We start from the raw sequence: 12,675 nt of genomic DNA on the forward strand, positions 1-12,675 counted from the left end.
GGCGCCTTCCTGACGAGCAAGTACACACAGCTTACCTAATACTGGCTGGCCAATAAGCAGCGTTTTAACGATGTTTCATTATCTCTTTCTCTCTCTTTCTTTCTTCTACTTACTATTTGGTAGTCCGATGAAAGAGAACGCCGATTTACCAGCAAAACGAAAGAAGCAGAAAGAGGGACAAACAAACAAAAAGAAACACACTATCCCGTACCATCCATTGTGCTGGGCCAGCAACCCCCACCGTCGGCGCTTTGCGGACTGCAACCCACGGTCCATGTGCTTCCAGACGCTCACAGAAGCATGCCACTTCGGGACTAGCCCGTACATACATTTACTATATGTACTGCAGCCTTATGCATCAGGCCCCCCGGAATCCCGGTCCAACACTCGTTTATTTCTTTCGGACAAAAGAAACCAACCCCCCTCCAAAAATTATCAAGCAGCAGGATCCCTGCTCGAATACGGGATACCACGGGTGAGCCGTTTGTGAGCGGTCCGCAGGATGGGTCAGGCTGCTTCAGAATAGCCATATGCTGCTCATCGGGCGCTGCCGACCACTGAAAGAGCTGGCCGGCCAGCTGTCGACGCTAAATAGTTAGATAAGCAGTCACCAAACCAGGTGGGTATGACGTTGCAAGGCGCTGGCATTGCAACATCTTTCCCGTGACGTATTTTTCCATTGCATAAGTCATCAAATCGATTATTTATGCGCGTCGGACTGAGAGCTCGTATTGACACGACTTAGCGCAGAAAAGACGGGATTTAAAAAGTCTCATGCAGGTACGCCGTTCTTCCATTTGCTGTGTCAACTCGTATGACGCAAGAGGCATCGATTTAATTTTAACATGCATTGACTGTCTTTTTGAACAAAGTGAATACGGAGTAAGCTGGCAATGCACACGATCAGAATTTCTCCAGATTAGGTGCATTTGTATCGTAACAGAAACAAGAAGAAAGTGGACGGCCAGTGGATCTTCTGACTGTATTCCCTAAGAGTAGAATGCGAGAATCCCTCTTTCCATATATCAGTCAAGCGAGCTTGACCGACAAAGAAAATATGTCCTCGGGTTTACAGAGTACTATACGTAAGTGTTGCTCTATACATCATAACCCGTCATAATCATAACACATCTATCATTTCAGACTGTGACAGTTCAGCTTAGCTATGCCAAGATGGGTAATCCCGTGCTTCAGGTTCTAGACCGCCCGCCTGATCCTCCAAAAAATTTTTCAAGCTCTGGATTTCCTGATTGGCTGGGACTACGTGGACGTGGGCCTTTTTCTTACTCTTTTCGTTTTACCCATCAAGTTTCAACTTTGGTTAGTCCGTACGGAGAAATTGATAGATCTGGTCGGAGCAATGGCATTTCCTAATATCATACCAATGCTTTGAATTCCATTCGATCTGCAGATAACCGCTAGGTACCAGGTGGAAGGTACCAGGCGGAAAGTACTGTTACACCATGAGACTATGAGCACTGAACCATGGGCATGAGCAGGGTAGTCTGGTTTTCAGCACGTGTTGGTGTTCCCAAGTTTTCTGTCGGAAAAAAAGGCTTGTGGGGTCAAGTGTGGGCACCGATAAAAAAGCAGCAGCCAATCAGCGCTGTTGAGCATCGGAAGTATCCACCATATCTTCTAGGGCTAGCCCTAGCCCTAGATGACTGGCGATCGTATCTTTCTTCTTCAGGTCAGTCACGGAATTTATAGATTCATCTATAGCCATCTCAAGAAACCGAGTGTTATCGACTCCATTAATCCTGATTTAAAGGATTTGCAACTGTCTGGCTGCTGGCATTATTATCACTCGGCTGTTGTGTTTTGAAGAATCTAGACTCATCGCACCCCCACGGAGTAAAGCACCAACAATGACTAGCATAAGTTAATTGCTAGATCGCGATCAACTGGAGTCCATGGATAACAATAAGACCTAGAATCTCTAAATAATTTATTTTAGTCCTGTACTCCGTAGAATAAAATTACGTACATTGTACAAGCGCTCGTGCACGCTTTGATAAGTCTGTGCGAGATTGCATCTTTTCGTTCTTATTTATATCCGATTGTGCTACACTGGCAGACTCCTTGATAGGCAGAGACGTGCTATGCAGGTACCACGTTCCATAGAGCGGGTATGGAAGGAAGCATTGACAAAGGCGCAGCGAAGGGCGGTGGTCATGGTACGCTTACAGTAGCACAACCACATTTTCGTGAAACAACGAAAACTGAAAGTCTGGCACCCGTGGAGAACATTATGGATCAAAGTCCCGAAGACGCTGTCTAGACCTTTCTGGGACTTTGTGGCCTTTAGGGCTCAGTCTGATAGAAGGGCGCAACCCTAACTTGATCGAATGTTGATATTCAAGATTATGAGTTATCTATATAGCCACTTGACACGACCATACCCATTTCGTCGATATGAATAGCACAATATCAATGTAAGAACCCGAACCATCACCCACCATACTAGTAGGCGTGGGCTGTTGTTTAACTCTTGACTTGCCAACTAGATCATCACTACCTAGTCCTGGTTATTATGAACTAAACTCGATCGATGGAACTTATCGATCCATCTGTCCACTCTTATTGCATACGTGGGCGTTTTCGGTTACACTTCTTCTTCCACGTCGAACGATCGATTGAGCTATATCCATGTGACTCCTCTAACTAGGTAACTAGGTAGGTATAATGCGGGGTGGAGAGGTTGCACAGCTGCTACCTATCTACTAAGCTAGGTAGGTAGATACGCACCTCTTTCAAGGGGTTAGTTTTCATGCGCACGCTTCGAGTCTTTGTATTGGCATGTCCTGCCATAACTGCATTGCATTCTTGAAAAGTGGTGGTTACATTGCTGTCCAAGCGGGTTGGGAAGGGAACGGTTATAGGTTAAGTTATGTGTAGTTACTGATGGTTGAATTTGATTGTGAAAGATCTATCACGAATGAAGGATGTCTCTAACATCCAATTACAAAAAGGAATACTCTCACGGCTCATTGTATAAGCATAGGTGAAAGTGAGGTCGAGAGAAGAGAGGGAAGTATTTTAAAAATGCACAGTAGTCTAAAGATTGCTTGCTATCATTACAAGTCATGCTTCTAAGGTTCACCTCGAAATAAGCACTCCATACAGATACATACCAGAGTAAGTCATGAACAGCAACAGGCGTAAATATTTTGTATATTGGACATTAACATCCTAAAGTTCAGCAATCATAACCCTGCACCAATAACAATGCTCGTATCATCAGGCTCCCAAACTACGTCATATATGAATCCAATCAAGTCAACTTCTGCTTGATGAAGAATGATCGAAGATGAGATAATTGCCATGCGCAAGTAACTGAAAGCACAACCACCTGAATCAAAGCCCAGCGGACAACACGAGAGTTAGTGGCCTCGGATTGGTCACGGAATTCAGCTTCTCGTTCCTGTAATAACGCCAAACAATAGTTAGCCTGTCTATTGTCTGCAATACGGAAGATGATGTTGATCATACCCGCTGGAAGACCTGTTCGCGGCGAATATCTTGTAACCGACTATTGAGATCTTGAACTCTCTTTACAATGTCCGCGATTTTACCAGAGTCCTCAGTCTCAATTTTGCTGGTAGCGCCAATGGCCATGTCCAGACCCAACTTGACAGTTGGTGCACTAGAAAGCCAACCTCCTCCGTTCTGAGAGTCAGGGGTGAAACAGATCCTGTGCTGACCAGCATCGGCGGCGGTGAATGTGAAGCGGCCACTGCCGGATGTGCGTTGAGAAACGACCCGGTGGTCGTTGTCAAATGTTTCTTCGACGGTGATGAGCACTTGTAGCGACGAGTCTTGTACCCATGTCTTTGACTCTACGTTGAAGACATGGGCGCTGTAGGTTCCTGTAGGACAAAACGTGTCGTTAGTCAACAGATTCCAACCCATCTTGGACACTAGCAATTCTTACCAACAACCAAGGTATCCTTGGGCAATTCTTCAAAAAAGCACTTTTGTTGCTGGGCTTCCATGTACAAATGGAGAGCGCGTGCCTGAGCTAACAGCACGCTCAAGACAGTCAAGACTGCCAGCAGCCATGAAGGGCTGGTCCGTGAAGCCGACATGGAGCGCGGCTATGCAGAGAGACTCTAGAATCACAAGCACCCCAACGAAGGGAAGACAAACAACTCAAGAGGACGTAGTCGTGGTATTGACAAATAAACAATGATACGGAAGGGGAAAGCCTACTCTTTCTGTAAACTTGGCCGCAACCGTTTGACCGCCCGTTGCTGAGCCAATAAAAGTGGTTCTGCCGGGGACCCATATGCAACTCCGTCCTCGACCTTCAATCCGTTCGTCACTTTCACCTTAGCCAGAAAATCATTCTTTCTTGTCTAGAATGCGCGCAGTCTATCCATCGGAACGCTAACAATCGATTACCTCGAAAGGCTTATAGCTGTCATTGTTGCTTCCATCCTATATTCATTACCTGCATCGCCGTCGCGTCGCCATCCACCATCATGGCAGCCGCAGATGTTCGCGACATGCTCGACCTGCCTGCGGATGGGCAACCCAGGCCGCTTAAGAAACAGAAGGTTGTTGAGAAGAGACCAGGTAAGTACTTTTTTTTAAAAGAAGAAAAATATTTAGACGGCACATCTAACGTTTGAAAAGAGGGTATTACTCGTGAACTTTTCGCGCTGCTCGGCGAGAAGGCCCCCCCAATCTCCCTCACAGAAAACAAATACAAATTAAAGAAGTCCAATCGGAGAGCGCTTCCATGGTATGTATTCATTCTGTGTTACAATTCACGGATGTTCAAGGCCTAACGTTGATAAAACCCAGGCGAATGACCGATTTCAAAAATGATGCGCGTGGCGATGGTCTCGTTCTTCGGCACTGGCAACAACGAACCGATACCGCGAATAGACCTCTGCAAGCTGCAGATGGAACGGCCATGGATGTCGATCAACAGATGAAAGATGGATCACAGCAGATGACTCAACAGCCTTACATGTTTGCGAAGTACAACATCAAAGCCCAGGTTCCTCGACGATATACCGATGAACAATATCAGCGGCACTTACAAAGTGATGATTGGACGCGTGACGAGACAGATTATCTGATGGATTTAGTGGAAGAATATGACTTGAGATGGGTGATCATTGCCGATCGATACGACTATCAATCTGAGGTCTCGGAAAATAGCGAAGCGAACGCGACAGCGCTGGTTACGGCAAATAGCGTCCGGACAATGGAGCAGATGAAGTCTCGTTATTACACAGTTGCGGCGAACATGCTCGCTCTTGAACATCCTCCGTCGGAGATGTCAGAAGCCGAATTCGCCTTACACGAAAAGATGATGAAGTTCGACCCGGAGCGTGAAAGAGCCCGAAAGGAGCTGGCCGCGTTGCAACTTAATCGCACTGCTGATGAGGTCCGCGAAGAGGGCATCCTTTTGGAGGAATTGAAGCGTATTGTCACAAACGAACAGGATTTCATAGCAGAGCGCAGGGAACTTTATTCCAGACTCGAAGTTCCTTATTCTGTCAGCAACACGACCATGTACCAGTCAAGCCAAGGCTTGTCACAACTTCTATCGACACTACTGCAAGCTGACAAGAGCAAGAAGCGGCGTTCAATACTTGGTCCTGATAACGTACCGAGTCCAGTCGGCCAAGCGCCTTCTCAGGCACTGCCAAATGCTGCCCGCGACGCTCAGGCCGATACACCTACCGCTGGTCCATCAACGAAGAAGGGATCAACGGCTGCTGCTGCTGCCGCCGCCGCCGCTGCCACATCTCAGCCAACCGTCCGAACTCTCACCAAAGAAGAAGAAGAGAAATACGGGGTCCAACATCACGACCGGGTCGCCCCGGGCGTCCACTTCCGCAACGACAAAGCCACAAAACTCACACAAGCCAAATCAAACATTCAAACTCAAAAACTCGGCGCCGCTCTCACTGAGCTCGATATTCCTCTTCGCCTACTCATGCCCACCGACAAAGTATGCAAGGAATTCGAAAAACTCATTCACCAAGTAAACACCTTACTCGACGCACGCAAGGTAGCCGAGAAAGTCGAGAGCGAAATTCGAGTCCTCGAAGCCGCCAGGGAGGAACGACAAAGGAAAGAACGAGAGGCGAATCCAACAGCAGCAGGAGAGAAAGGAAAGGAAATAAAACTCGAGTCAGTCGAAGATCAACAACAACAACAACAACAACAACAAAATGCACGACCTACTAGTAGTGCCGGAGATGGGCAGAGGAATGACGATGACGATAATGATGTTGGCGGTGCTGCTAGGGAGAAACAAGCATCAGCGTCGCATAAACGGTCAGCGAGTGTTTTGAGTGCTCGTAGTGATAAGAGCTCTAAGAGGCAGCGGAAGTAAGTTAGTCTTTTGCCTTTTTCGCATACGCTGGCCGTTTACTAGATAAGAAATAATTGAGCATGAATGTAAGATATATTTGCTTRAGCATATAACTTGTAACTATTCGCATACGCTGGCCGTTTACTAGATAAGAAATAATTGAGCATGAATGTAAGATATATTTGCTTGAGCATATAACTTGTAACTATTCGCATACGCTGGCCGTTTACTAGATAAGAAATAATTGAGCATGAATGTAAGATATATTTGCTTAAGCATATAACTTGTAACTATTCTATGTCTAACTCCTACGATTCCAAACTGCCTATGCGTGACTCAACACAAACAAATCAGAAAGTCAAACTATGCCTCCTTCCAACATACTTCTCGCCACCGCCGGAACTCAAAAAAGAACTCTCTTGAGCGTTCGATAACACGCCAGGGGCGCCGGTGGTAGCAGCGGTAGTAGGTCGAGCTCGACGCTGCTCTCTAGACCGTCTCTTTGCGGCCTTCCAAGCCTCAATATGGTAATTCCCCAGTTCCTCCTTTGGCGCATAATCCCAATAAGGGATGGTCATTTCGAACATTGAATCCTGGCAGCAGTCATGGGATCGGGCTGCTTGCACGTCGAGACCCGCGTGGTACCTCGCTATTTCACGTTTGCCGAGACCAATCATCCAGAGAAAAGTGTCCAAAAAGCCCTGGCGCACGGCATTGGCCATTAAGTGACGCTTCTCCTCGAGATTGTTTTCCTCGTGCTGAGGTCTGTCGGGCGAGGCTTTTGTGCAAAAGTCACGGACGATGATCCCGTCTTCAATATTTGCAGAGTCGTTTCTGTCGGTTCTGGAATGGCTTGAGATTGATGCCCATTGGGATGATTCATTGGAGGTGTTGATTGTCTCGATTTCGAGAGAGGATCCCTTGTGCTCTTCATTTTGGTGAGTTTCTCCGTCAATTGGCGGGTTGACCGCAATCGTTGTATCCTGACCGTCACGCGTATCAAGGTCCTTGTTTGTTTCTTCTTTGGCTGTAGTTTCTGAAGAGCCGTCCGTGAATACGCCTGATTCACATGACGTCCTGGCTGTCTCATCGCTATCAACAAAAGAATAGCCATATCCACAGCGTTTCCCCTCAGACATCCATCCAATACTGACTTTTCTAAGCGATGGGGCTGAGGATATAGCTCCTAAGCCGACATGGTGGAACATTTCAGTGAATCTGGACTGCTTTTGAAGACTTCCAGCAGCCGTATAGCCATTCCTTGTCACCACACACTCATTATTGTTAGTAACGTCTGACCCACACAAGGACCGAGAACAATCACTTCTCTCGATAGGTATCTCGGGCTGCCCTCTCCTTTTCGGGACTGAAAGAGCATGTGATGAATGCTGGCACTCAGAAGTCGGCGGCAACAGAATTTCGCCATCTGCCTTGGGGGTCGTCTCATACTTCTTCTCATCCGGAAGAGTAACATTGGTTATATTCATGCGTAATGGACTGGATGCGTGTAAGGATTCCCAGCTTTGTGTAGAAAATCGAGGACTGCATATAAAGAGAGCATCACTATCGTAGCTTCCCTCCCTAACGAGATCCGGCGTGCTGCTATGGACAACTTTGTCGTCGCCAGCGTTTCCTACGATAGGCGTCGCCGGCGCGTGATGTCGATGAGAAAAGGCTCTCTTTAGTCCATTTGCCGGTGCTATTGATGTCGTTGGATGTTCTCTGCGCTTCATAAATCTGAGAAAGAGAGATGGTTCCACCTTCGTCGGACCATGATTATGACTACGACCAGGGGCACTGCTTGCGTCGGCCGCTTGTCGAAACAGATTCTCAACTTCGATTTCAATAGATCCCTTCTTCTTCTTCTTCTCGGTATTTGAAAGCGAGGCGCTTTTTGAAGAGGAAGACTCTGACTGGCGATGCTGCACAGTTGTGTCGAGACTGAATGCTTGTTTGCGATCGCTCGTCTTTCGCTGGAGATGGCCTTTCAAAAACGTCATGATGCCGGTGTTGTGCGATTGAACACTGTTCTCAGATGTAACGGAGACAACACAATATCATGCATCCCAAAAAAAAGACATGCAATTGACAAGTAACAATGCTATTGCGAGAATGAGAAAGAAGAAAACTAAAGATGAAGTTGTTGAAGGCAAAACTACCGCGACTTCTCTTGGGACATCGTCCTAGGGGGAAAGAAGCAAGAGCTGCCTTCCCAGTATACACTACCCTATCAACTTAACTAATCTAGGAATTAATTATGCATGCAAATAAAACCCGAGTCAGTGTATCAAAGAACTCTCACAGAAAGGAAATTCCCGGAATAACAGCACTTCGACCAGCAACTTCATCCTTGCCGAATTTCGCCGTGTACCATCTCAAACCGCGTCTTGCCTGGGGCAGCATGGTAAACACATCGTTCATAACAAATACAAGAGCTGGCCATGGAAATGGCACATGCAGCCACTCAGCAAGAACAGAAAATGGATACAGCCAGGGTGCCGGGGTCATCAACGATGTAGGCGGGATATTCTGCGACATACGACTAGCGGCAGGATACACAGCAGTGCCCACTAGCACGAAACCAAACCATTCGAGCCATTCCAGGGAATAATGCGGATGGAGAACCCATCTGAACAGGCCCTTTGGTGGGGGAATGATGTACACCTTGTGGTAAATGTTCTTTTTGTTGTCATCCGTGACAGCAGCAGTGGCGACGTCCTGATCGCTCTTCTTGGAGGCACGACGATGGGCTTCCTCGCGACGAAGACGCCAAAGCGTGCGTTCGGCGCGAATATTGCCAATCATGCCATATGCAAAGGTAACCAGACCGATGTAAGGAAGAATCTGCTGGAGTGACATGGATGATGCCGGCGATGGCAGATACCCAAGACTTGGAGTAAAATCATAGCCCACAATCCATCCAGCAAGACAGGAGGAATTGAACAAATTGAAGATAAACGCGAACAAAAAGATCTCAAGCCGGACAGGCGAGATACTAGGCGCGACAAAGAGTGGGTTCAAAATAGAGCGGTTGAAGTAATGTACCACATAAAGCGCTCCAGCCACCTTGTTCCATAGAGGTAAATCCAGGAATGTGAACCCAAACTTTGCGGGGAGTGTCGCGAAGATGTAGAGCATGTTAATAGGGCCAACCACCTCCATGACACACCAAGAAAAGCGGCCATTGAGGTTGAGTGCGGAGTTTGGCAGGGAGAATTTCCCTGTTGGATGATAATCCAGTAGCCATTGGAATACGGTAGCCTGTACGATAGGAGGGTTAGATAGATATTTGACGAAGGAGAGGACAGGCAGGGCAATCTCACAGCTGGAAACCATTGGAAAAGGCGTAATTCCCAGGAATAGGCCCAGGGCTGAGGGGGGAAGAAGGATTCGGTGAATTCAACAAGGCTGTCCATTGTAGACGCTACTTGTCAAGAGAAACGTGAAGATATCTCCAGAGAATGGCTACGTATGTCGTTCGTATGGAGTTGTTGGTAGTGGAGTGGATGGTGAGCGCTGATTGGTCAACAAGTCCTTCAGCTAGGCTTCCTTCGCTGATATCATTTTCCGTCCTGCCATTGACTAACTACATCCTGACAACATTAACTACGAGGCTTCCCTAGAGCCGGTTACAATATCATGGAGAAGGACTTAAGGCCTCCATTCTAGAGGTTGATGACGGTGTTAATCCATATGTGTCCCAAGGCAAGATTTATAGAACATAAAGGAAAGTATTGGAAGAAGACTTGGTAGCAATCAAGGTAAACAGATATTTCACTCTTATACACAGCTAAAGATCTAGTTCGGCATCAACAATCTACTCCCATTTCCTCTTCATATCCCATCTTTCCCCGTATTTCAACATAATCTTGAATCTGCAGGGTGGTGAATCTTAGGCACGGCATTTGATTGGAGGCAAAAGCATGATACTGCGTACAATTGGGCACCCCTTATCATAATTTCAAACTTGCGATTCAAGATCAGTATTTTGGAGTTTCCGAGTCCTTGGCTGGACCTGATTGTTCGAACTTGTGCGGTGAAGCAACTTCACAAGCCACGGCTAGCACAGATGTTTTGTCCAGGATTTGATTGTGTTGTGTCCAAGGGTGCCAACAATCAACGGCGCAAAGATTACCATAACGGAGTTAGCTCTGTGTTTATGGTAAGAAATCTTTTGCTAATACGAAACACGCCAATCAAACAGGGCCAACCCGGGTGGAGTTGTGTATGGTGGGTGAAGGAGGCCTTGGAAAGGGTCAAAGAAGATGATAGGGCTCTGGGAACTAGCATCGATTGAGTTTTGTGCGACGGACGAGGTCTGAGGTCCATATTGATTGGCATTTTGTTTTTAATGATGTGTACCATTCCCGAGATCAAATTATCAGCTCTTGCAATTAATGGCCGGAGTGTTTGTTTATCCGTGCCACGAGACCTACTTTAGCGATGTCAGCCCTTGACGACGGAGAGATTAAGAGCACGACCAATCCACGATAATTCTTGATTAGAGTTAGAAGCCCACGGCGTTATTGCGAAAGGTCTGGAAGCAAGATAGCCAATACAGCGCTCGAGAAATATTCAGCCGCGGTCGTTCGTTCGTTCGATCAGGGCTCAGTCTTTCCAGTACAGAACATAGCCCCTTGCGCTTGTTCTAGTTATTGTCTTTGAATATCTTGTGAATAGACTTGTCGCATCAGAGATGGAAGTTAATCTAGATGTCAGCATCTACCTAGAAAGGTTTGTTTTGTTCACAGGTCTAAAGAGCTTCTGTGTGAGACCTTTTTGGTCGTCAAAAGATACTCCCAAGGATATTTATTGAGTTCGTCCCGAATGTCTTTGATCTCTTCCAGGAGTTCAATATCTTGCTCAAGGCCTAGACCACTGTCGTCTGCTCCCAAATTTTCCTTGACGAAGTTGAAAAGCCTGGCTTCCTCACTAGACTGTGCATAGTTGTTAGCTTAAGAATTACAATGGCCTCGACAGAGTACTTATTTGGAGTTATAGGCAGCCCTGCTGTCACTTACAACAGAGGCTATAGAACCTGCAAATGTGAAAAAGTGTTTCCGGCCCCCCTGCTACCTGTGCTTGACATTCATCAATCTAATTTATGCAAAAGCTGGTGATTACGGCTGCGAGGTGGTAGGTCTTGCGAGGCAGCCCGTGGTACAATTCGTGGATCATGAACAAGTTATCAGAAATCATCATATTGATCACTCTATGTGAGCCAAAGCAAATATGACACGATTTTGATGTGATAAAGGGTGGCTAACTGAAAGCTAGACGATGTGGCCATCATATAATAAACGAGATACGATGGTGCCCACCCAGCCCGGCTTGCTAATACCGAAGGGCGCCAGAAGAAAGAACTCCAGTATAAGGAACGGGCTATTCCTCTATAGGAAGAGGTTTTCCAGTAACGGGGCAAAAAAAGAAAAAAACATACAACAGACGGGATTCGCTGGTGGTCACCCACCCAACTACTAACCGGCCGGCGTGTGGCTTAAGTACGGCTGAGCGGACGGGAAGCCCTGTTTTCCACACCCTATGGTCGTATGTGCTTGTTACCAAGAGGAAAGGATTTATAAAGAAAGCCTAGTAACTACAGGGATCAGATAGATATGTAGCGAGTAATATTCAAGCTAGATCGTAAATTGGCGATCTGTAGAAGCTTATACTTGCATTCCATATTGAGAAAGTTTGATTCTTTTACATAAAGCAGGTATAGTATTGTCACCTTTTCATTGCAGACAAGAACAAAGGCCATGACCCTGAACGTCCAAAAAGCCTTCCAATCTTATGAATGGATATATTCTCCGGCTCATCTGCAGCAGAGATTTAATTTCAAAGTTAGAATTGCACATTGCTGTCATCCAGCGGCCTGGATCCGTGAAAGTGTGAACCGTACCCCATCGTCCTTGAACATGAGATGATCAAGCTTAACCTGTCGAAAGCAAGCAACCCTGTCTCTTCTAATTATTGGTAACTCTATCAACTAGAAAATATCCACGAGAATCAACGACTTAGAAATCCTTAAGCTGTGCTGGCTCAAGACCCATAATCGTCAACGCAACTTTCGCTTCTCTACGGAGACCCTCAATAGTCAAGGGCAGAACTTCCTCAGGATTTCTTCCAGGAAACCCCGCAGACCCAAAGAGCATCTCCCTCGTCAACCCAAATGCCTGTTTTTGGGCTTGCTCATGACAACGAGGAGCCGGGAAGACACGCTCCCGCTGCCGTAACACCGGCAACAGTCGTTCATTTCTATTTCTGTCGATACGAATATCGAGCGTGTGCAGTTCAGCTGTTGCCATAACCCCCTGGCGATGGTTATGGCGGTATTT

At 46.7% G+C, this 12,675-nt stretch overlaps 3 protein-coding genes across 3 annotated transcripts, besides 1 other annotated feature; 1 reads left to right on the forward strand and 2 right to left on the reverse strand.

Annotated features, from left to right (window-relative positions):
• Nucleotides 1-3,274: 3,274 nt before the first annotated feature.
• UA08_05656 (hypothetical protein) lies at nucleotides 3,275-4,088 on the reverse strand (the record flags this gene model as incomplete). The annotated part of the gene is made up of 3 exons (XM_020267949.1): nucleotides 3,275-3,424; nucleotides 3,493-3,869; nucleotides 3,935-4,088. 3 exons carry the CDS (start codon nucleotides 4,086-4,088, stop codon nucleotides 3,275-3,277), a joined length of 681 nt encoding a protein of 226 aa, XP_020118908.1.
• Nucleotides 4,089-4,484: 396 nt separating this feature from the next.
• Nucleotides 4,485-6,358, forward strand: UA08_05657 (SWR1-complex protein 4; the record flags this gene model as incomplete). Its single annotated transcript, XM_020267952.1, has 3 exons — nucleotides 4,485-4,578; nucleotides 4,639-4,747; nucleotides 4,810-6,358. The coding sequence occupies 3 exons, from the start codon at nucleotides 4,485-4,487 to the stop codon at nucleotides 6,356-6,358; spliced, it is 1,752 nt and encodes a 583-aa protein (XP_020119307.1).
• A 329-nt stretch (nucleotides 6,359-6,687) lies between these two features.
• Nucleotides 6,688-9,753, reverse strand: UA08_05658 (hypothetical protein; the record flags this gene model as incomplete). The annotated part of the gene is made up of 3 exons (XM_020267953.1): nucleotides 6,688-8,362; nucleotides 8,640-9,598; nucleotides 9,661-9,753. The coding sequence occupies 3 exons, from the start codon at nucleotides 9,751-9,753 to the stop codon at nucleotides 6,688-6,690; spliced, it is 2,727 nt and encodes a 908-aa protein (XP_020119308.1).
• Nucleotides 9,754-11,627: 1,874 nt separating this feature from the next.
• Nucleotides 11,628-11,918: a repeat region (Identified by RepeatMasker using a combination of RepBase library and repeat library created with RepeatScout).
• Between the last annotated feature and the right edge of the window lie 757 nt (nucleotides 11,919-12,675).

This window comes from Talaromyces atroroseus (assembly GCF_001907595.1).
Source record: "Talaromyces atroroseus strain IBT 11181 chromosome Unknown scaffold_7, whole genome shotgun sequence".
NCBI classification, from domain to species: Eukaryota; Fungi; Ascomycota; class Eurotiomycetes; order Eurotiales; family Trichocomaceae; genus Talaromyces; species Talaromyces atroroseus.